Below are 25,198 nucleotides of genomic sequence, written 5' to 3'. Positions count from 1 at the left end.
TGCTGCTCTCCTCCCGCTGGCCGTGTCTGCAGTGTAAATCTCGCGCAGGCGCAGTGAGGAAGCCAGCAGCCGCCGAGCATCCTTCCCTCACTGCGCCTGGAAAGGGGTAGCAGAGGAATGTAACTTTGAATAACATTGCAGAATCTTATTCCTTGTGGAAACAGATCTGCAATTAGTTATTGTCACTGAGGATCTGTTACCCAGATTTTTATTAACTTTTTTTTATTATTTTAACTATTTTTATTAACTATTATTGTTTATTATTATTTTAGGTGGAAATTCTATATGTAGAATAAATGCAAACCGATGAGGCTGAACATGCATTTTTTTGACAGATTATGGACCCAAATGGCTGCTTTATACGGGAGCTTTTAGAGAAAGATGCGAAACACGTGTGCACAGATATTGCTGGGATGAAATTGGCCTCGACTGCAAGTGATGCACTTAGGAGAGAGACAGATCAATGGAGTTAAAAAATGATTGAAGGAAGCCTGTCCTTGCGCAGAGCGGGAGGGTGGATGGGATGCACGGTCTTCTGCCCGGAATAGGATGGGCATATATTCATGGCAAGAATAGCTGCAAATGTTTGTGGAGGAAACAGGAAAGTTCTCATCCTCCCGTCAGCAGCTTTAATCCCTGGCACAGTGTCGTGTTATTGTTTTTTATACATCTCTTACGCTTTGTGAGTATTGTGTGGCAGCTGGGGATCGTGAGACCTCTTTTGCCCTTAGCTATTGATGTGGTAGCTTGCTGTCTCCAGACACTACTGCAGGACAATGTCTGGACAGAAGTCTGATCAATATCACTATACGGTTATATTGCCTTTTTATACGGGCGGTGCAGCAATTATACAGTGCCAGCTTATTCTATGGCTCTATGCAGTCTTTCGCATCAGTTTCAAGAGTCTGCTTTTTTTTACGCTCACCCCCCCCCCCCCCCCCCCCCTAAAAAAATAAAAATAAATCAGTACCTCTCTTTAGGCTGTATTTGGCATTGCAGTCCCCCACAATTTATTTGAATAGGCATGAGCTGCAATACCAAGTGCGGCCTGTGGACAAGAGTGGCACTGTTTCTGTGTAAAATAAAAAAAAACACCCTTTATTCTGATCATGCAAAAGCTCTTTAAATTGTTTAATAGGGTGTAAAACTAGAATCTGTAGGAATCTTTCTCTATGTTGCTTCACGTGGGGCTATTGCACCTCCTAAACCTTGAGACAAACTCTCTGATGGGTCCAGAAGCCCCACAGTGGCCCAACTTGAGAGTTCAGAGAACCGTTAACTATGGACTCAGTGTCTGACAACCTCTTTATAGTGTCCCTAGTAACAAGTCATCTCAGATGTCTCATCCATTCTGCTACAAGCTTCTACACTCTTCTAAAACCAATTCCCCTTCCGCATTCACTACAGATATCTCATGGACAATTGGTTGTCCCAAACAAAAATCTACAAACTACTTAAGGGGCCGTGCCACCATAACATGATATTTTAATAAAACTCAGCGTGAAAAACTAGTTACTTTTAGAATTAACTTTCCGTTACAAAATACTCCAGTTGTTATATATATTTTCCACTTCGTTTAAATGGCTCCCCCTAACGTTTGATCTGTTTAATTATGTGCACGTCCATCTACTGAGGTGGTCGCACATGCTCAGTTCTATGCTTTAAAGGGAATCTGTCACCGGTTTTCTAAAGCCCTCACTTTTAAATCCTAACGGCTCCAGTGCATGCTGAACAAGTTCCCGTATTCATGAGCTCGCGGCTCTCCCCGCCCACCAAGTTTTTTTTCCATATGAATTTAGTAGCAGGTGGGCGGGGAGAGCCGTGAGCTCATGAATACGGGGACTCAAGATGTTTAATACAAGGTTTTGGCAAAACAGGTGTGTCAAATATAGAAAGTGACTCCGCATTTTGCTAAGGGGATCTGTCACTCGCATAAGACACCATAAAACTGGTGGCGGATTCCCTTTAAAAGGGAGTCTGTCAGCACATTTACCCTTTTTAACAGTTCCTATACCGCTGTAGCCGCAACACAGACGATTAAAACGGTACCTTTATATGCTTTTGTGGACTTGTAAAACTGCCAAAAACGAAATTTTATGCATATGTAAATGAGGGCTCGCAAGTGCCTAGGGGCGGCGTCCACCGCGTTGGTGCCCAGGCAGCTCTGCCTCTTCGGCTCTTATCCCCGCCTAGCCTCTTCCTCTGCCCGCCCATCTGTTTTCTCTCCCCCTCAGCAAGATCCCGCACCTGTGCAATGACTTCCTTGGTCGGGGCATGCGCACTGGGATGCCCATTGCTGGCACTGCATCGCAGTAGCTTATGCGCATACGCCGGCTAACAGATCAAACAGATAAATTTACCTCTCTTGGCTCTCTGTGTCTGCAGTGACAGCTGCTCGCTCGGCTTTCTTCCTCTTCTCCTGCGCCGTTTGACCGCCTCCTTTCTGCAGTTTTTGCGCTGTTAGCCGGCGCATGCTCATAAGCTACTGCAATGCTGTGCCAGGAATGGGCATCCCAGTGCGCATGCACCGACCAAGAAAGTCAGCGCGTAGGCGCGGGATCTCGCTTAGGGGGAGAGAAAACAGATGGGCAGGCAGAGGAAGAGGCTGAGCGGGGATAAGAGCCGAAGAGGCAGAGCTGCCTGGGCATCAACGCAGTGGACGCCGCCCCTAGGCACTTGCGAGCCCTCATTTACATATGCATCAAAGTTCATTTTTGGCAGTTTTACAAGTCCACAAAAGCATATAAAGGTACCGTTTTAATCATCTGTGTTGCGGCTACAGCGCTATGGGAACTGTTAAAAAGGGGTAAATGTGCTGACAGACTCCCTTTAACTGCCACCAACTATATCTACTCTTAGAAGCTGTGACAGCTACATAGAGAGACCGCAGCAGAGAGGACACAATCCCTGGGAAAGGGCACGCCCCGGAGTTATATAGGGAGAGAACCACAGCAGAAATGACAGATTTCTGAGCTGTGGCAGAGAGAGAGCTGCAGCAGAAAGAACATGCCCCTGAGCCGCCAGCCTAAAGAGAATCTAGGAAAGCAATGAATGGGGAGATCTCTGGACCCATGTGAGGTACAGGGCTGGTTCTAGCTTTATTAGAAAGAGGCTATATGTACTATATCAATCATGGGGTAACTCCTTAAAATCTGGTGTACTGCATACATTGGACTCCTTAGTCTTTCTTGGGAATCTTGAGGGTTTGACACTGGACCTGTAGAGATTTACTGCAGTCATACTTGTAGTACATATATACTGCGATACTTGTGACAGTATTGGGATAAGATTGTGTGCCCCCTCACTACCGTCCACAAGTCCTAAGGGCTCATGCACACGAGCGTTTTTTTCTTTCTGTGTCCGTTCCGTTTTCTTTTGCAGACCAAAAAAAACTGAAGTTACTCAGTGTGCATTTAGTTTCCGTATGTCTGTATTTCCATTCCGCAAAAAAATAGAACATGTTCTATTATTGTAAAAACACAAAATGCAATCACACTCTGCAACCAGCACTCTGCCCTGCCTTTATGCTGGATGTTGAATAAGGCATTGGTGTACATTTTGGCCAAAGCGTAATAAGCCACTCACCACGTCAAGGTCGCCTTCATGAGTGGTCCCTAACACTAGTTCCTACCTTTTATGGGCCATGACAGCCACACAAAGTCCAGGGAGCGCAGGTACAGCATGCATGCCAAGCACACTCTGCTTTTAACCCCGTCCGGTGCCATTACAGCTTTCATCGGATCCAGGGATGCAAGTACTCACATGCATGCTGAGCCCACTTTATACTTCTCCTGGAGCCTAATGGCTACTGGTAGGTGCTGTATAAGCAGACTCAGTTTTATACTGACTTTAAAACCAGCCTCCAGGGGGCAGATTAACTGGACAGGTGTGCTTGACTGCTTGACTGCTTGGAGATCGCCACGCCTCCAATACGTACTACAAAGAGAAAATTATGGAAAATTTCAGCCCGCACAACCCCTAGCAGGTGCAGATTGCTGTGGCGAAATGTTCTATTATTGTCCGCATTATGGACAAGGATAGTACTGTTCTATTAGGGGCCAGCTGTTCCGTTCCGCAAAATACGGAATGCACACGGACGTCATCCGTATTTTTTTTGCAGACCGCAAAATACATACGGTCGTGTGCATGAGCCCTAAGAGACACGTTGTCCAACCAAAGGTCTCAGTCAGTGGATGAATGTATGAAAAAAATTTGCAATTTTTTGGGGAAAGCTTCAAAACCTATCGCAGTCCTTGGATGCGCCGTCCAGTGGACACACCTGTCGTGGTGGTCTCTCTCCTGTAGGGTCTCCGCTTTCAATATTTCCCAGCATTCAGCTCTTTCTGTTTGCGAAACGTGTCTGTGATCATAACAAAGAGCATTGAATCTGTGCTTTGTGCTGGAGCTCTGCCTGCGTCAGCTAAAGGCTTGGTGTGATCCGGCTACAGAGTGCTGAGCGGAGGACCCTTTCTAGAACCACCGTCCAAATGGTTCTCTCATGTCATTGTCCCAACTAGAGGAGATTACAGGGATTGGGGGGTAACCGTCAGTGGACAAGAGTGCTAGTCCAGGAGGTGAAATGAGATATAGCTGACTGCTGCTAAAGCGCCTGCGTTGTCAGTCACTCAGCTTACCCAGGTTCCTGAATTACAAGCCAGTGGATTTACGAAGCAATATGGATAGGGGATGTGTTAGTGTATACCTAATTTTTGGGTATACACTTTTTCAGAATCTGGGGTCTGGACGAGCTAGGTGATTACCTCAGTGGGAGCTTTAATGGCAGAGATGTTCCACAGAGACCACAGAACTTGGTCTATGTCATGGCCATTGTCATAGTCCAGGAGGGGTACTATTTTGTAATGATTCCTTATGGACACATTGATTTACAATAGCTAAAGTCTGTCAGTCAGTGATATTGACATTTTTTGTATTGTGGCGGCCATATTTTTATCTTTTGAAAAGAGACAACAAAACTTTCAGCCATATTGTATCTTGCCTTTGAATTAGTCCTCAGATGGTAAACTGTCCTTTTGTCGATATGTTCAGTCCATATCTTCAGCTGCTAAAAAACCTAATTCAAAAGTGACAACTAATATGGCTGCCAGGAGTGAATGCAGAAAAATGGCGATACCTCTGTAAGTAAACAGGACAAAAGTACCAAATTTTGGCAAATGCACTAACTACAGATGTACTGATGTATTAACAGTTTTATATTTTAGGTGGAAATCTACTTTAAAAGATTGATGACCAATCTACACGATAGTGCGACTCCTGGCACCCGTGTCAGTCAGCCGATAGAAGGGGTGCTGGTGCTCCTAGGACCTGAGACATCACGTCCATTGGTCACATGGCCTTTTATGCCTCTCAGTCCCATAAAAGTGAATGGGATACAGTTGTAGTACCAAGCACGGGCAGTATACAATGTGTGGTGCTGTGCTTGGTATTCTATGAAGAAGGGGCTCTTCAAAATGCCGATTAGCAGAGGATACCAGGAGTCAGACCCCCACAATCTCATTTGAATGGGAGGATAGGTCATCATAAATATTTAACTCCCGGAAAACCACTTCAATTTTTATTTTAATGGGGTTGTCCAAGTGTTTAATACTGATGACTTATCCTCTGGATAGGCAATCAGTATCTGATCGGTGGGGGTCCGATCAGCGGTTTGAGGAGTGCCGCGGCCTCTTCCTAGGCCATTGACATCACTTTGAGTAATTTTGCCTAGGCACAGCTCAGTCCCAATCAAGTGATTAATGCTGAGCCGCAATACCACGCATAGGCACTATACAATGGATGGCGCTGTGCTTGGTAAGCTGCGAGAAGCCCACCGCGGCCTCTTCTAACAGCTTATTGGCTCGGGTTCGGTATGTCAGACCCCCCACTGATCAGAAACTGATGACCTATCCTAAGGACTCAGAAAACCCCTTTAAGTACGAGCCCTTGCCTTGTCCATTTTGGCCTTTCCTGCTTATGTAACAGAATGAGGGTTGTCATTTTGAAGCGTCTGCGTTCTCTGAGGAAGTACTCTAACCGGTGCCTTCATTTTTCCCTACAGGGCAGCGATAGATGAGGTGGAAACAGATGTGGTAGAAATTGAAGCAAAACTTGACAAGGTGAGGAATATGAAGCACGCTCACATCACCTCGGGGTCACTATTGTCACACATATTCAGACTCTCCTTTTAGCCTTTGCCCTACACCTCACAGCTCACAAGTGACTGACCGCCGCGCTGCTCCTCACAACCCCTGATACAGCGGCAGCGTTACCATTGACAGGCAGCTGGGACTCCACATCTGCAAGCAGTGAGCTGGAAACATTCCTTAAAATGTTTTCCAAAGAGCTGTAGAGCATGTAAGACGTTGTGCTGAGAGAGCATTCCCGAGCTATGAGTATCCTCTCTTCATTATGTATCCACGTATCATGGATCCGGGCTGACCTACTGCCCGTCTGGACACCAGATGACAAAGGAACTGCTCCCATGTCTGCACACAAGACGCCCCTATTTACTGTCTCACACACAAACCCCCCTGAAGAAAAATAGAGCTGTGTCTGTTCAATTGAAATCCAATAATTCATTATATGTACTGAGGATTACCGGCAGAGCGTTTTATCGAGGTTCCCACCCCAAAACCAGATCCTAAATGCTGAATGTATGTATTTGCTTTCAGAAGGAACCATGGAAACATGTCATTCTGCAGAACAATGTAGGTTTGTGTGCCATATTGGATCTGTAGGGGGATATTTTCTTTTAGGTTACCATGGCTACGTCCAGAATCGGGTATATCCATCAGTAGTTACTGGTATTACAGTCTTAAATGGTGGCACATTTTAAGTCCCACGCCCATTCTATGAGCGATTGCCCAGATATGTCCCTTAAAGGGGTTGTCATATCAGACATCTTGCTAGAACTAGCCCTATACTTCACATGGATCCAGAGAGTTCCCCATTCATTGCTCCAATTGCTCTGCTAGACATTATGGTGGTGGTCCACGCCCACCACTGCTCCACTCCTCTCACTGGGCAAGGCCATCACTGTGACACACCAGCACTGCCATCCTCCTACCCAGTGGTCCCATCTGCTAGAGTAACGCTGCTCCGTATTTCTCTATAGTCCTGAGACGTGTTTACGGCTGTGCCTGTAGGGCACGCACGTGCAACCTCCAGCACTTGCGCAGCCTAAACTTCCCCAGCCAACAGCTGGCCATCCTGGGCTTCTTAAAACTCCTTCTGTAGGAAGGTGCCTGAGCAATGGTTTCTAGTATGCTAGTTTCCTGCAAACATGTGCTATCAGCATCTTTGTCTTTTCCATGTACTGACTTCTGCCTGACTTCTGGATTTGACCTGAGTTGCCTGACCTGACCCCTACCTGATTTCCATACTTACCCTGAGCTGACCACCTTGACTTTGGATTGTTTATCAGATTGCACCTAATTTGCCTGCTCTGACCTTGGCTTGTCCATGACTACGGTTTTGCCTGATTTCTTGGTCTTTCACACTGGTGTCTATTGGCCTTCATGGGTCAGCAGTCACTTGAACAGAGACTACTCCAACAGATAGCGGCCTGGTGGTTCCCCTGCAGCAGAGTCCAAATACCTGTACAGGAGTTGAAGGGTGAAGACCAGGGGGGCCACTTAGATGACGTCCTTAGTAGAAGCCCCAAGTCACATATGTTTAAGTGACACGGTGGATCCACATATGCTTCGTAACACTAGATTTTCTTCAGGCTGGCAGCTCAGGGAGCATGTCCTATTTCAAGAGACGTGCTCTTTCTATGGAGACATGTCCTTTTTTCAGGGTATGTCCTTTCTCAGGGGGCATGTCTTTTCTGCTGCAGGCTGTAACAGACGAATCTGGCTGGTGGCAGCAGAAGAAAGGAACTGAGCGTGAGAGACCTGCTCAGGATGTGCACATTGCTATACAGATTAAATACTAGGGGGCGCCATAATAATGAAGTAAAGAGAGTAACTCACAATTGGAGCATTTTTGTAGCAGAAAGTAAATTAGTTTTTCATGATCGGTTATATTAAAATTACATTTGATGTTTGGACAACCCCATTTATACAAATTAGCATAGACCTTGCTCCTTGTGGCCCAGTTCATGGGACAGTCCCACACAAATACTAGATACACAGTGATATACATATGGCCTATTACGTTTGTGATGTTTGTTAAGCATGCAACACTTATTAAAATATGTAATGTATTACAGTTCTATACATGTCCCTGGACGTAACCATGGTAACTGGAACTTTTGTGAACTACAAACCGACTGCAAAATAGGTTAATACTTCCTGTATGTTGACATACGTGTATTGGTACGCGTTCATTTACCCCTCTGTCGCACCGCTGATACATCCCAATTGTGCTCATGTAATCGCCGAAACTGCATGCAGGCTCTTCTTCTCAGGTCTAGACCGGATATACTCCTCAGTCTTCCTGTTCACCTTTATGTACAGTATATGCAGCTGAACAGGAAGACTCAGGAACACATCTGGTCGGGACTTGAGCTGAAGAACCCTAAGCCTATCTGAGCACAGCGGAGATGGCGATATGGAGGAGCAATAGGAGGGGTACGTACTGAGCAGGCTTATCTTCCCTTCACATGTCAGCACACAGCAAGATTTTCACAAAATCTGGAGAACCTGTTTAATGGTCAAAAAGCTTGTCAACAACCCCTGAAATTTAGTAGGCAGCCTTACGATGGGTGGACTTGGTATTGTTAGGGAAGGTACTGTATTGTAGACCTTTTTTGTTTCTTGTGTCTCACATTTTCTTTGGTCTTTTTTATAGTTGGTGAAACTATGCAGTGGGATGCTAGAAGCTGGCAAAGTGTACCTTACAACCAATAAGCACTTTGTAAGTGGCATCCGAGACTTGTCCCAACAGTGCAAGAAAGATGAGATGATCTCGGTAGGTTCTGCTTTTTCCTGGAGAAGGATTCCTTTTCTATGCTGCGTGTATGTACTACACAAACTACATAAAACGGCACACCTGTCGCCACTCCTGACATGCCCGTTTTAATAGCTTCATGCATTCCCCTTGTAATAACAATTCTGGAGCATCTATTCTTACGGCTCTATGTTTGTGCCATTCCTTTATCATTTCTACTAAAAGTTATGAATGATCTGCTAGCAGTCTGCAGTAAGGGGTAGTAACCAGTTGGGGGAGGGGTGTCCCTGCACTGACTGAAAATGGCAGCACTGATTGGATAGTGTGAGTCTGTGCAGGGACACACCCCCAACTGGTTACCTCCCCTCTGTACCCTTACTGCAGACTGCTAGCAATTCATTCATAACCTCTAGTAGAAATAATAGAGGAATGGCACAACATAGAGATGTTCCAGAATTGTTATTACATGGGGAAAGCATGAAACCATTAAAACAGGCATGTCAGGAGTGATGACAGGTCCTCTTTAAAGGGGGATCTTTTATTTATTGTATCATGTAAAATGAATGATTTAGGTGGTATCATGTGGGAATGGTGACACAGTGTGTGTTAGGTTGTGAGTGGGGCAACCTATACTGGATCGGTAGAGGCACAACCGCCCAGTACAGGCAGCAATGAGAAAGCAATATTATATGTATAAGAAACCTTATTGTACAGTTTACCTGCCTTGACCCATTTGAGCATAGACTAAAAATGATGTTAAAGGGGTTGGCCCATCTCATACGCTGGAGGCATATTCTAACGATATGCCCCAAATGTCTGATACCTTTGTCAAGAACGGAGCCCCCAAAGCTAAGGAGGGAGTATTTGCGGCTATCTTCCATTCATTTCTGTGGGACTGACGAGAAAAGCCAAACGCTGGCTCTGCTATTTCCGTCAAGCCCATAGGCGTAAATGGCGCAGTGGCTGCTATTGCACAGTATGCTTCCTATTCATTTCAATGGCACTTCCGAAAATAGCCTAGTCTGTTAGGCTATTTTTGGAACTCCCATAGAAATGAATGGAGGGCAGCTGTGCATACGTGCGGTGTGCCATCCTTTACTTTGCCGGCTCCGTTCTAAAGATACAGTGCCTTGAAAATGTATTCATGCCGCTTAAACTTTTTCACATTTTTTCACGTTACACCTACAAAAGTAAATGTATTTTATTGGGATTTTATGTGATAGACCAGCACAAAGTAGCAGGTATGTGTGAAGTGAAAAGAAAATGAGACCGGGTTTTCAACATTTTTAATAAATAAAAATCTGGAAAGTGTGGTATGCATTTGTATTCCTTCCCCTTGATTCAGTACTTTGTATGACCACCTTTCTCCACAATTGCAGCTACAAGTCTTGTTAAGGCTCCTTTCACACCTGCGTTCAGGTGTCCGCTCGTGAGCTCCGTTTGAAGGGGCTCACGAGCGGCCCTGAACGCAGCCGTCTGGCCCTAATGCATTCTCAGTGGAGGCGGATCCACTGAGAATGCATCCGTCTGCCAGCGCTCAGCCTCCGCTCCGCTCAGTGAGCGGACACCTGAACACTGCGAGCAGCGTTCGGGTGTCCGCCTGGCCGTGCGGAGACGAGCGGATCCGTTCCGACTTATAATGGAAGTCAATAGGGACGGATCGGCTTGAAGATGACACCATATGGCTCAATCTTCAAGCGGATCCATCCCCCATTGACTTTCAATGTAAAGTCTGAACGGATCCGCTCAGGCTACTTTCAGACTTAGAAAATTTTTCTAAGTAATAATGCAGACGGATCCGTTCTGAACGGAGCCACCGTCTGCATTAATATGAGCAGATCCGTTCAGAACGGATCCGATCAAACGCAGGTGTGAAAGTAGCCTAAGTGAGGGACCAAAATCTCATGGGAAATGTTAAAATTGGGCAGGGGGAAACAATCTGGTCCTGGGCTCTTTTTGGGAGAGAAGCTCCATACAACCTGTTTGATTTCTTCTTCTGAAAAGGGGCGGACCAGGTCCGATGCGGCTGAAGGGGCAAGAGAAGGGAGTTTTAAGGAATGCAAGAATTTCTGGGTGGCCTCCATAGCTCTCCACTCTGAATCTCTACTATCTGGTTCATTTAAGTTGTATAGTTTAGAATAAAAGCGATGGAAAGCATTCGCAATCTCCTCAGTAGAGGTGACCATTTTACCAGATTCAGTTTTGAGTTTGTGAATGAAGGCTTTAGGCTCTAGCTTTTTTGAGGAGGGAGGTAATTACCCTGCCCCCTCTGTCCCCATGTGCATATATGAGGTGTTTAAAGTATAAGCACTTTTTAGCCGAACGAGTCGAAAGATAAGCTTTACCCTAAGTTCACACCTGAGCGTTTTACAGCGCGTTCCTACGCGCTGTAAAACGCTCAACAAGGAGAAACCAATGCTTCCCTATGGGAATGGTTCTCATCTGGGCGTTTTACAGCGCGTACGATCGCGCTGTAAAACGCCCGACGCTCAAAGAAGTTCTTGAGCTTTTTTTGGGGCGTTTGTCGCGCGTTCCCGTACATAGACTTCAGCGGGAACGCGCGACAACGTGTGTTCGCTTGTCTCTGTATGCGCGATTGTAAACACCGGTACAATCGCTCATACAGAGCGCTCGTTTCAGAACGCTCAGGTCTGAACCCAGGGTTAAGCTTTGCTCTCAGAGTTACCAGTTCGTCCTGCAGGGGTAGGAATTTAGATTTTTTTCTGAATCTTCTCCACTGCGGCAATTTGCTGTAGTATACTATCTACTTCTTTTTGTTTCTCTTTTTAGTTTTGAACCAAGAGCTATAAGTATTCCCCTGATGTATACTTTAGGCGCCTCCAAGACTATTGGCACCTTCACCTCTTCTACTGAGTTTAAGTCGAAATATTCACTAATTTCATCATCAAGAAGGGACTCATTTAATGTCCATGACCATTCTCTTTTGGGTAATTGCGTCATGGAGAATGTAATAGAGCAAGGAGCATGGTCAGAAATGGTAATATTACCAATGGAGGCTGATCTTGTCTGTGATAACATTGATTTTGTGGCTAGAATGTGGTCTAGTCGTTGGAAAGAATTGTGTGTAGTTGACCTAAAAGTATAGTCCCTTCAATGAGGATGAAGTTGTCTTCTCACAAATCAGATAAACCTACTTCCTGTAGTTTGGCATATAGCTTTCCAATTGCTCTCTGAGTGATACTGGAACACTGTGATGATGAATCCAGCATTGAGAAAATAACGGAAATAAAGTGGCCTAAATGGGAGGAAATGCTCGAAAACCCCAAACACTGTAGCGTGTTTATAACCGGGGGAGCAATTCCTTCGCATGTGATCTGTTGCTAACAGCAATCCCCAGCAAAAAAGCATACAATGGAGGATGCCGGCAGCGGACCACAAGCACCACAAAAGCATCCTATCCAAGATTGGATAATGTGTGGATGCAAATACATAAATCACTGCGAAAGGTGCACCACAATGATATGCAACTGACAACACTGGCTAATCCCTCAGGCTGATGTTAAAAACGGAGACTTTAGCCAATGTATTCCAGCCAGGAACACATCGGAGTCCTTTTGCACCACCGTCAAGGTATCTCAGTGTGGCATGGGTTCTGAGATACCTTGACGGTGGTGCAAAAGGGCTCCGATGTGTTCCTGGCTGGAATACATTGGCTAAAGTCTCAGTTCTTAACATCAGCTTGAGGGGTTAGCCAATGTTGTCAGTTTAATTCAGCATTGGGTTCAAAACCAGATTTAAATCTCCTCCAAAGATAATCTGACCTTCGGCAAACATTTTTAAGTCCTTTTAGCACCTGTAGCAACCATGGTATCTTCTTTGTATTAGGAACCTAAATATTTGCTAAAGTAAATTTCTCAGAGGCCACAGACCCTTTAAGAAATAGGACTCTGCCCTCAGCATCAGTAAACTGTTGTGAGACCTGGAAAGGGATAGATTTGTGAAGTGCAATCGTTACCCCTTTCGTACGGGAAGTCTCCTGGTAGCTTTAAAACCATTGGTCAAAGTAATGATTAGGGAGTTTTGGGATTCTATCTTTTTTAATGTGTGGTTCTTGGAGAAAAGCAATACTGGTTTTGAGTTTATGCAATAGAAAAATGGTATGGTGCCTCTTAGCAGGTGAGTTTAAGCCTTTTATATTTAGAGTGGTGGATTAGTAATCTGGTGGATTAGTGGTGATTCTGCCTGGTTGCTCTGGGAAAGAATGAGATCTGTTATAAGGTACTAGTCACAATAAGTATTACAAAAAAGAAAAATAATGTGGTAGGAAGGAGGGGGGAGAAAGGAAAGGAGGACTAACGGACTCTGGGGAAGACACTAGACGAGACAGACAAATAGGATGCTATTACAACTAGTCAAATAACTCCAACAGAAAAGTGTGGGTTACCGTACAACGGTGTACTTTGTAAAAGTTTAAATAACACTATATGTGTCTTGCCTGCTAAGAACAAACTGGAAAAGCCACGAGTATTGTATATTCTTTGACCGCAGGACTTCAAGCAATGGTCTCAGGATTCTCCTCTTTGCTAGGGTAGCTGGAGCAAGATCTTGGTAGAAGTGAAGGGTGGTCTGTCATCGCCAGACATCTGAGAAGCTCAAGCAGGAGGTTCTGAAGAACGTCTGTCAGAGCTTCTCAGATGTCTGGCGGTGACATGGTCTTAGCATATACAATGGGATGTTTCTCTCTAGCTGCTGTAACTATCTGGGACGTGTCCACATATGATAACATGCAGTTGAGGAAGGTTGGACGGGCCGAAACGCATCCTGTATATCTACTGTATTATATGGAATAAAAGAATATCATGGATTGAAAAATCAACACGTCTGCTGGGATTACTCTTTGAATTATTTGATGGGGGTTGCCCCTTCCTGTGCAGCGTAATTGGAGGATCGCGAACTGTCTGATTTGCGCTTTCACATATGATAACAGGCCGCAGGTTATGTCTCGTGGTGGTTCCCCCTGATTTGGCTTAGGGCGTAATGCCCTCTGAATGCGTTCCACCACTATGGCCCTTGTACCATACTCCTATTTTCAGATGATAGATTGAACAGTGCTCCGTAAGATGTTAAAAGCTTGAGATATATTTTTTTTTTATAACCAAACCCTACTTTTACACTTCTCCACAACTTTATCCCTGTCCTGTCTGGTGTGTTCCTTGGTTTTCATGATGCTGTTTGTTTGATCTCTAATGTTCTCTAACAAACCTCTGAGGCCTTCACAGAACAACTATAGTTATACTGAGAATACATTACACACAGGTCGACTCTATTTAGTAATTAGGTGACTTCTGAAGGCAATTGGTCACACTGAATTTTATTTAGGGGTATCAAAGTACAGGGGGTTGATTACAAATGCATGCCACACTTTTCAGATGTTATTTATTAACAATTAAGAAAACCATGTATCATTTTCTTTTCACTTCACACAAACTTGCTACTTTGTGTTGGTCTGTCACATAAAATCCCAATGAAATACATTTACTGTGGGTGTAATGTGGAAAAGTTCAAGGGATATGAGTACTTTTTCAAGGCACTGTAGGTGCAGGTCCCAGAGGTGGGACCCGCACCCATCAGACATGCGAAATGCCCCCAATGTATGAGATGGGCCAACCCCTTTAATGTTTTGTCTATGCTGGACCAAGGTCACATAAAAAGGCATTCAACAAAAACCACCTTTTTTATGAATAGTTAGATTTTTCTATTTCAAGGGATTGTTCTGCAGTCAAATAGAGATAATAAAGTAATGGGAGAGAGTTGCGTTCATTTTTTTAGGTATGCTTAGAATATGACCTGATGTTAATTTTCTTTCAGGAGTGTTTGGACAAATTTGGGGATAGTCTGCAGGAAATGGTCAATTACCATATGGTAAGAAATATGGCATTTTGAATGTATATACTTTGTATGTGTATTAGGACTACCTTCTACAGCTTATATACACCTGCTTCATATGGATGTATTTGGCGAATTTGCATTTAATAATTAAAATGACTTTTCAGGACTTTAATATCGATAGCCTACCCTTAGGATGGGTGATCAGCATTTAATCAGTAGGGGTCTGGGCTGACTCATGGCACCCCTATCAGTCAGGCAAATGAAGCAGACTTCTGCATTGCCTCAGTCCATTCATTTTGTACCTAGCGCTGTACATACGGTTATGGCTTTGGGCTGTCCATGATACTACAGCTCAGTCCTATTTATTTAATGGCGAAAAAAAGTCCCACTTCCAAAAAAGATGACGTTCTTTATTCCGGGGAAACTTTTGAACAGGGAATCCTATTGGATTTTTTGCATGGGCTCCCGTGTTCCCACAGGATTGAATCGTAAACCCGATTTAATCCTGCATTACTGATTCCTTTCTATAAAGCATTTTAGATTTAGGGTCCATTCACACGTCCGTTTTTTCTTTCCTGATCTGTTCCGTTTTTTGCGGAACAGATCTGGACCCATTCATTTTCAATGGGTCCTGGAAAAAATCGGACAGCACAATGTGTGCTGTCCGTTTCCGTTGTTCCGTTCCGCATGTCCGTTTAAATATAAAACATGTCCTATTCTTTTCCGCAAAATTCGGATCCTGGTACAATACAAAGTCATGGATCCGCAAAAAACGGAATACATTCGGATGTCATTCCGTATGTCATCCGTTTTATGTGGAATCCGTTCCTGGAAACACATAACCAATTTTTTTATTTATTTATTAATTTTTTTTATTTTTTTTTCCAAACAACTTTATTTGATTATTGAAATTTATACATGTTTCCGTTTTTTGCGGATCCGCAAAAAACGGATGACATACGGAAACATTTTCAGGAACAACGGATCCGCAAAAAACGGACCGAAAATTGGGATATAGGAAAATACTGACGTGTGAATGTAGCCTTAATATGTATTTTCAGCTCGTCCAACTTTTTTTTTTAATGTATAATTGGCACCTGAGCAGGGGGCGTGGCTTGTGTGCTCATTCCTGCTGATCGCAGTCACCTGTGATCCGCAGGATTTCGGCTATTTAAAATCCTAGCCAGTCAGCAATAAACTTGTCATGAGTAAGGATCAGTATTAGAGGATCCAAAACGCGTAGACCTGTTTGCTGTGTTGGATTTTTAATGTTCTCGTGTGTATTGGAATAAAGAACGTCATCTTTTTTGGAAGCTGGACTTTTTTTCTTCATTTTTCAAGTTCCCTATATGGCGCTTGGTTTTCCAGCGCAGTCCGTGCCTCCACTACAAGTGATATCAGGTGAGCGCAGCCTTGGACTTTTGTAATATTTATTTAATGGTTGCAGTAGCAAGGGCAGCCACATCCTGATGCACAGCGCTGTACCTGGGCAAACAATGAAAGGGATAAGGGGCTTGACTGAGTGATTTGACCTCATCATTCATCTGACTCCGGAATCCTATAACAGACAAGTGGCCAAATCGAGCAGTTCTGGCCTCCTGACTAAGTGATGTTGGAGGAAAGACGGATCGGGCATGTTGAGTTTCAATGCCTGATCCTTTTTCTCTCCTCTGGCACTGACAACACATGCACACTTTGCCGTGCCCAACGCGCGGGTGTATAGAGAAGTCAGGGGGAATAGCTGTTGGCTGACTGAGTGCTATTGGAAGATACATGGGCTTGAATTTGTTATCTGATAATTCGGAATGTTTGATAATCCAGTAATTTTGGTCCTGTTCGTTGAGATCCTACAAGAGGAGTTCCTCCTGCCTTTCCAGTATATCTGATGAAATGAATAGTGCTGTCGCAAAATGGTTCTTTCCGTCAGAAATATTGAAAACCTGACAGACCCCATTAAAGTCCAGTGAGACCCGTCATCAGACGGAACCATTACAGCATGCTGACCATCATGCCAGTGTGAACAGGTCCTTGGAAATGGTGGAAGGAAATGTCTTACCCTTTCCTTCTTCTTCCCTTTGGGATCTCAGTTTTCCTACCAGACAAGAAAACAATGCAGGTGTTGGAGTGTTGGAAAACCTACAACTTTTTTTTTTTTTGCTAAACTGCAGTTACATTCTCTCCTGCCCGCCAGGACGCTGTAGCTTTGCCGTCAGTGTCTCCTGAGAGTTGTAGTTCATCCAACGCTGACGAGCACAGATATCCTCTTACAGTTTTTAGCAGCTCTTGTCGTCAGCAAGGGGGTTAAACAGGCAAGCAAAATGGTGTGCTCTGCTTCTTTGAAGCACTCATCTCATTTGCCTTTTGAGACTAGATTATTCCAGGGATTGCTACGCACATCTGCTCACCCGGCTGGGTGTTGCATAATCTCAGGGACGGCGGCGCCAGATGTTACACTCTTCACAGACCAGGAAATGAGAGAGGATCATGTCACCGCTTTCCAACTTTTCACCCTAAATCAGACAGTTGACATTTTATGGGAACCAGCACATGGAGGGATCAGTCTTAAAGAGACTCCAGTTGATCATTTTGTAATGTTAAGGATGTGGCTGTGGGAGATAAATGACCAGGGAGGGGACGTGTCCTGTTATAGATGGGTGTAACGCCTGGACTCATGCTGGACGTAAAGCCGTATTAATATCTGTTTTTATTACGTCTTCTGCCCCATTGCTGCCAAGATGGTGCCACTTTGGGTACAACACCCAGGTCTACAGTGTGGACTGCCAGACGTAGGTTAGGCTACTTTCACACTGGTGTTTTGGTTTCCGTGTGTGAGATCCGTTCAGGGCTCTCAGAAGTGGCCAAAAACAGATCAGTTTTGCCCTAATGCAGTCTGAATGGAAAAGGATCCGCTCAGAATGCATCAGTGTGGCTCCGTTCCGCCTTGGAGGCAGACACAAATTACTGCCTGCAGCGTTTTGGTGTCTGTCTGATGAAACTGAACCAAATGGATCCGTCCTGACCCACAATGTAAGTCAATGGGGACGGATCCGTTTTCTCTGACCCAATTTGGCACAATAGAAAACTGATCCGTCCCCCATTGGCTTTCAATGGTGTTCAAGACGGATCCGTTTTGTCGATGTTAAAGATAATACAAACGGATCCGTTCTGGACGGATGCATGCGGTTGTATTATCGTTGCGGATCCGTCTGTGCAGATCCATGATGGATCCGCACCAAACGCAAAAGTAGCTTTAGAAGGAGACTCTTTTGGCCTTCATCTGGGTGATAGTAGCCTATGGAGACATGTAGTGGGTTCATTGGGAACTTTAAAGGCTTATACACTAAATAGACTAATTAGAGCAACATGAAAGTACCTTTGTGTAAATGTACTATCAGAAGATCTACAGTGTGCCAGAGTGAGATGCGCCTAATTTATTAAAAGGGTTGTCACGAAACATATTCTACATTTTTCAAACACGTGGATCTGAATACTTTTGTAATTACATGTAATTAAAAATGTAATATAGCCAGTGAGTTATTTAATAAAATGTATCTGTATAGCGCCACCTGCTGTTTGTTCTTTTCCTTATTTTTTGTTTGTCTCACCGAGCAGGTCGAACGTGCTCAGTTTAAATCTTCAACTGCCACCAGCCATATGTACTGTTAGGAGCTGTGGCAGTTACAGGGAGAGAGCTGCAGCACAAAGGACGCGCCCCCTGATCTTTCAGGCTGAAGATAATCTAGCAGAGCAATTGGAGCACTGAATGTGGAGATCTCTGGGCCTATGTGTGTTACAGGGCTGGTTCTAGCTTTGTTAGAAAGAGATTGTCATGTCCTATATGATGTATGATTTTCATCTTTTACATCAATCATGGCCTAACACCTTTAAGAGACAGATGCCTAATAATAAATTGGTCGCACCTATTCTGTCAGTGTGGCAGAAACTTGAATCTGCACCAGCTGGAGCTGGCGTCGACTTGAGCTATAACTTACACCAACTTTTTGGACGGTCATAGAGGGACACTTATAGTTCATTGCGTGAAAGTCCATTTTCCCTGCATATTTATACACTTTTTAATAGTTTTCTTAGCGCACAATATCTCAAAAATTATCTGAACATAGAAATTTCTAAAGTCCAAAATGCATCAAATAATGAAATAATATTCAAGGTGGGGTCAATATTGTAAATGAAACAATGCAAATCTATTATTCAGATCAAAATGAGGGACATTTATGGAGAAAAGAGGGACCACCTCTTTTCTCATCAAGAAGTGTCAGGAAGCTCAAAAAGTCACAACTTGCCATAAATGGAGAATGTGCCATAATGTAGAGATTTTTTATCGCCACAAAAGTGGCTTTAAAGCATTGTTAAATCTCACCATTTGTATTAGAAACCAAGAAAAGATCATGCATACAACAGACTGTACTTCGCAAACTGCAGTCTTTAGTATGCATGGTCTTTTCTGGCTTTCTATACATACTCACTGGACTTGTCATGGACGTTCCCGTGACAGATTAAAGGAGATCGGTGAGACTGGCAAGACGTGGTTTGATCTGACATGTTTTCCGTTTTGGATCAAATGACGTCTGTGTTGTTTCTGGTGCTTACCACACATCCTTTCCCCAGGTGTGGCTATCAGGGTCATTTAACCTTCTCTATTTATAGTTGCTTCTCCCACAATGCTGTGCAGTTTATAGCTTCTGTTTGGACCTTTGGATAGATTGTGGTTGGATCTCGGCTGAATTCCTGGTGCTTCCATTGCTCCTTTGAAGTTAAGTATTTCCTTTCCCTTTTGTATTTTGTTTGGGTTCTGTGTGTTGCATTTCCCTATTGTTTGTATTAGGCCTGAAGGAGACTCCTGTTCATCCTTCCTTTTGGAGGAACAGGTAGTCTTGTCCCTGCCATTAGTACCAGAGTCCTATAGGGCTTGATAGGACTCTAGGTATTCCTGCGTATGAACTCTCCTACCTTTTGGGGTCTGTTCATACTGGTAGTCAGTCAGGATTTTGGTTAGGGTTTTCACTAGGAGGTGTCCATTTTCCTTCCCTATTTCTCAGGCCTGATTCCCTGTCACCCCTCCCCCCTTCACTCCTATGCTAGATGTGGAGTGTCACACCGAAGCGTGACAGGACATCACAAAATATATGTGAACATAGTCTAAGATGGTTGTAGACCTTTTTTGGTTTTGACAATGTAATGTCTATGGATCTGGCTCACCCTCAGCCAAAGGGTGCCCTAGGTGGCAAACTACGCTCTGTCAGGATGGATTTATACCTTCATTACCATGAGTAGCAACAATGCTCACTAAAGGGTCATAGAAGCCTTCTCCATTTATTTCCATCATAAAGCATTGCCAGATATGTCTTCAGGCACAGGTGACAAAATGGAGGAGAAGTTGGCTAAAAGATGTCCATATTCCTTCTCTTTAAACGACCAAGTGGCAGTGGTCTATATGACTTTCCTTCTATATCCCACATATATCGTCATGATTCGCTTGTCTGGTTGCCGTTAGTGTGCAAAGTACACATCATGAGGCAGAGATGACTTCCTTTCATATTCTTTCTTTCCCGCTTGCTCAATTTTCCTATTGTTCTTCTTGCGTTGTGCTTTGGAACGCAATGAGAGAATTTGGACGAGCCCTCAAGGCTTTCGTTTCATCAGAACTTGTACTTCAAAGTCTCTGCCATCGTGTTTAGTCGTCAGTACGTTACATCACCGAGCTGATTCTGTCCTCATTAATTAGTCATGTAACATGCTGTAAGCCCATTATTTGCATCTTTTCTTCTTAATTAAAGGGACAGTGGATTTAAACATGGCCTAGTTTTAAAAGTGTGCTCTGTCTGTGACTTCTATAATGAGTAGGAGGAGGACTACACATTCCTATGAAGTTATTTCTGCCCTGCCAGTGGTATTGCAAAAAAAATAAAAAAATTGTACCAAACCCACAAAGTCGAATATTCTAAATATTGATTGGACAATACAATCATCAAAAACTACAGCAGCAAATCTGGCTTCACGTTGTTCTATAGGTTTTAGAGAAATATTTGCATTCTGTAGCCTAGTAGTGTCCACCAACCTGTGGGTGTCCAGCTGTTGTGAAATTACACTACCAGCTTGACCTGAATGTATGGGGAATGACGTCCTGTCCTTAGAAATATTCCCACCACCAAAACTACCCTAAACCTAATCATGATACACACAAGAGATCACACAGAACCCCTAGAAAAAGTTCTGCAGTCCCTTAAAAATACAGTTCTTTCCTAAATGCTGCTTTTCACCACCACCCGCTTCAGGGTCACTTGGCCAACTCAGGTGGCCTAAACATCTCTGGAGCCTATACGTTCTTGTTTTCACTGTAGCTTGACCCCAAGAGGTGCTGTTACGATGGGTGTATGTCTTCCACTATAAATCCCCTGGTACAGTAAGTTGGTTCATATACAGTAGAGTTGGTGCCTGTTTACCTAGGAAACAATTGGGAGGTGGAAACTTTGGTGCTGATCCTGTTTACAGATCTTGAGAGGATGAGGTGTATGTGTGGTGTAGATGCATATCAAGACCCCTCTTAGCCAAGCATGTATGTGTTTTTAATGGGGAGAGAGGAAAACACAGTTGGCATTGGCTTCACTATGGGAACAAAAGAATCTTGTGTTAGGATTGAACGCGCCAATACATCCCTCCCATCTGTCGGGGAAATTATGGAGTTCTCCAGTAGATTGTTGGCTGGTTCTGTCAAAAAACTGGGCAGATTCTGTACATCAGCCTAATGTGAATGAGGGCCTTAAGGGATTAACCTGGAAAAGATAATGATGACTTATCCTCAGGATAAGTTATCATTATCACATAAGCGGGGGGTTCAAGTCCCAGCATCCCATCCAATCAGCTTTTTCAAGGATCCGCTGTGCCCACCGGAGCTCTGGTGACCGATGAAGGATCCCGGCAGCTTTCCAAGGACAGCGCCGTACATTGTACAGTGGCAGTGCTTGGTATTGCAGCTCGGCCCCATTGACCTGAATTGGGCTGAGCTGCAACTAGTCTATGTTACCGATGTACAGTGATGTCACTGGCCTAGGAAGAGGCTGCATCGCTCAAGGCCTCTCCTAACAGTTGGTCGGCGGGGGGCCCGATTCTCGCACCCCTGCAGATCTGATACTGATGACTTATCCAGAGGATCTCTAATGATTAGAGGGATATCCCCCTTAATGTTTATGGGCGCGGTTAAAGGCTTACATCAAAAGGAGGAGCCCAGTTTTACTTTTGCTATTGAATCAATGCACCTCTGTGTACTGTCCTACCATAAAGTATATCTGTATGGACTTCAGAGTAAAGTAAGATGAACAATAAAACTTATTGAAACATGAGAAGATGCTAAGTAGATCTTCTCATATTGATGTTTTTGATGGACTATAGTATACTTCCCATTGTTATTCTATATTTTTTTTTTTTTGTGCATCTCGATGGACCAATACAGATTTTTGTAGTTGCGGTTGGATGACAGAGACATTCTCTCCTTCCTCCATGAAAGCCAATATGGCTGACAGGGACTCACCGTTAGGCATCTGCTTTATGTCCTAGAAAAGAAGACTGTGAAGAGTTACTACACCTAAAGGATCAAGAGTAGATTTAAGTTTTCATTTCTGGCTAGAGATCAATTTAATGGACACGATATGACCATCTGAAGCCATCACTGGAAACCTTGAGTGACCTTATGGCACCATGAAGTCCTGTAGTCATGTGAAGCTCTTATGACACTTGCTCACGCTCAACCACAGAGGAGTAACTTGAAGCTTTTAGGCCCCTATGACCTATCATTTATGGTACTGGTCCCATTTGGGCATTTTTAGAGTTGGGGTTGGATGACAGATAAACTCCCTCCTTCCACCATAAAAGCCAATATGGCTGACAATAAGTCACCGTCAAGCAGCTGCTTTGTGTCCAAGAAAATAAGACTGTGAAGAGTTACTACGCACAAAGAATGAGGAGCAGGTTTGCATTTTCAGCTCTGGCTGGAGATACACTTTCATGGACACGACCATCTGAAGCCATCACCGGAGACCTTAAGTCTTTTATGGCACCAGGAAGTCCTGTAGTCATGTGAAGCTCTCATGAGACTTTCCCATGCTCAACCACAGAGGAGTAGCTTCTAGGCCCCTATGACCTATCATTTATAGTACTAGTCCCATTTGGGCGGAAGGAACTTTTTGCCCCCTCAGGCTCCAGAGCCTGTAATGATAATGACTCCCTTGTCTCTCTCATGAGAAGCCTCATGGCGATTACATCACCATAAAGAAGGGAGACAGTGTGCTTGCCCTATATATGTCATGTGTACGTAACATATATAGCATTATATGAAGTACAGAATTGAGCTCGTCTTCCTTTTGCAGCAAAATAGAAGGGGGAAATAAAAGGATTTAGCTGGTAGCTCAATATAATCTCCCCATCCTCAGAATGGAAAGAGCTGACGGCCAAGTCTCCAGCACTCAGCGATTGTAAAGGGCTCCAAGCCTCATCTCACTGCGTCAAAAGCAGCAGATCCCGAGATGGGAGGCAGCGGAAGGTCAGACAGCAAATCCTATCTAATTTCCTGATGACTTAATGTAAAAGGTTTAGCAGGAGACAGCAGGCTGGGAGTGGTGGGGGCATGCCTGGAGACGAGCTGCCACACAGGAAACATTTGGATATGAACTAAGCATCCACTGAGCTCTTCCTTATCTACCCTCAGAGCTATTGACGGGAAGGGGTCTTCCCTCATCCTGTCTCTGAAGGCATGATTAATGCAAAAGTCCTGGAGCGGAGGGGGGAGGAGGGGTTCCACGCTGATGGAGGCGTAGTAGTCTAGTTCTCGCTTACAACACCTTCACAGCCATGTTGACAACCATCTAAAGATTCACTGACAGCAAAAATGAGGTCAGATTTTTCACTCGTTGGCGTATTGTAGGGTACGCTGATTTGTAGCATCCACATTGTTAAATTTTTTATTCTACATAGGACTGCATTTTAATACCCGAGTGGTCACCTATCACACTGCTAAATCTGTATATATAATGCATGTCGCACACCCTTTTTCCATATTGGTGGGGAGTCTAAATTGGCAGCAGGCAGGGCTAACACAAGTGGGCGGACCAGAAAAAACATCAGCTGTACCGACATTGGTGGTAGGAGGGGCCACTGCAAAAAATACAGTGGAGTACCCCTTTAAGACAATAACAGAGAGCTCCTTGACCATTATATGCATCTCTGTAACCAGATAGTGATATGTGGAGCCCGGTTATTACATATCTAGTCCTATAGTGAGAAAAGGAGCACCATAACTATATATTTATGGAGTCCTATAGTGATATACGATTCACCCGAATTATATATACAGCCCTATTCTGATATGTGTAGTAGCATTATCAACCATATAGCCCTATAGTAGTACATGGCGTCCCATATACAGTACAGGGCTATTATATAATGATACTAGGCAGAGGTTGTGGCTCACACGTAGACTGTGCCCGTTCTTTTTACAAATCTATATAACCAATGTAATGTCTGTGCGGATAAGGAGCAGTTCTAGTGTTTGGGGGGGCAGCTGTCCTAATAACATCATAACCTCACAGGCCCATTGGGATTTCTCCCTGTGGAGCTCGTGCTTACACTTATGTCCGACTGTAGGGTTCTGTAGAGATCCAGAATTTGTTGTCTGGCCCCTCATGGCACTCTCCCATGGGTCCAGCATATCTGTATGTGCGTTAGGGCTCATGCCCACGGCGGTAGCCATTTTTGCGTTCTGCAAAACAAGGGTACCGGCCGAGATCCTGCCGCCATTTTTTATTTTTTGAATCCTTCACAAATGTCCTATCCAAAACGGACAAGAATGGGACATGTTCTATTTTTTTTTTTTTTTTTTTGCAGGGCCGCGGAATGGACTTGCAGATGTGTGCTGAGATGAATGGGTCCGCATGCAATCTGCAAAAAATGCGGATCTGAAGCATACCAAAACCACGGTTGTGTGCATGAGTCCTAAGTGTTGGACTTGGGTGCCAGACCAGTGAGATATATACAATGCAGAAGTATTTTCCCCCTTGAGGCGTCCATGTAATCCGGGTCGGACTGGCCCACCAGGGTACCAGAGGATCCTCCGGTGGGCCCAGGCTCTGATGCAATAGTGGGCCCCAAAGGTCCAGAGAAAACAAGCCCATATGCAGCTGCCTTTGGAACCAATGATGGTCCACTAGGGACTATTTCTTTGATTCAAAACCCATTAGACATTATTGATGACATAAGGGTTGTATGTATGCCATAGTGAGTAATACCTTTATGGTAATGATCAGTAGCCTACATGAACCTGACAGGGCCGGTCCGGTGACGCATCACATTTTGGTTTTGTGACATTATGTCCGCATATCTATATAATTGATCTATTTGCCGCCTGCCATTATACGATGCATATTCATGCAGCATTTCTGTGCCGTGACTC

At 44.2% G+C, this 25,198-nt stretch overlaps 1 protein-coding gene across 1 annotated transcript in view; it reads left to right on the top strand.

The window, feature by feature from the left end:
• The first annotated feature begins 3,132 nt into the window (after positions 1–3,132).
• Positions 3,133–25,198, top strand: part of ACAP3 (ArfGAP with coiled-coil, ankyrin repeat and PH domains 3) — a 90,728-nt gene continuing 68,662 nt past the window's right edge. Inside the window, exons 1-5 of the mRNA XM_044277553.1 lie at positions 3,133–3,137; positions 4,730–4,846; positions 6,056–6,113; positions 8,791–8,910; positions 14,719–14,772. Coding sequence (XP_044133488.1) covers positions 3,133–3,137; positions 4,730–4,846; positions 6,056–6,113; positions 8,791–8,910; positions 14,719–14,772 — 354 coding nt within the window. The remainder of the gene's footprint in view (positions 3,138–4,729; positions 4,847–6,055; positions 6,114–8,790; positions 8,911–14,718; positions 14,773–25,198) is intronic.

This window comes from Bufo gargarizans, chromosome 2 (genome assembly GCF_014858855.1).
Source record: "Bufo gargarizans isolate SCDJY-AF-19 chromosome 2, ASM1485885v1, whole genome shotgun sequence".
NCBI classification, from domain to species: domain Eukaryota; kingdom Metazoa; phylum Chordata; class Amphibia; order Anura; family Bufonidae; genus Bufo; species Bufo gargarizans.
The sequence above is the reverse complement of the archived record's forward strand: the minus strand, read 5'-3'. Positions and strand labels throughout refer to the sequence as shown.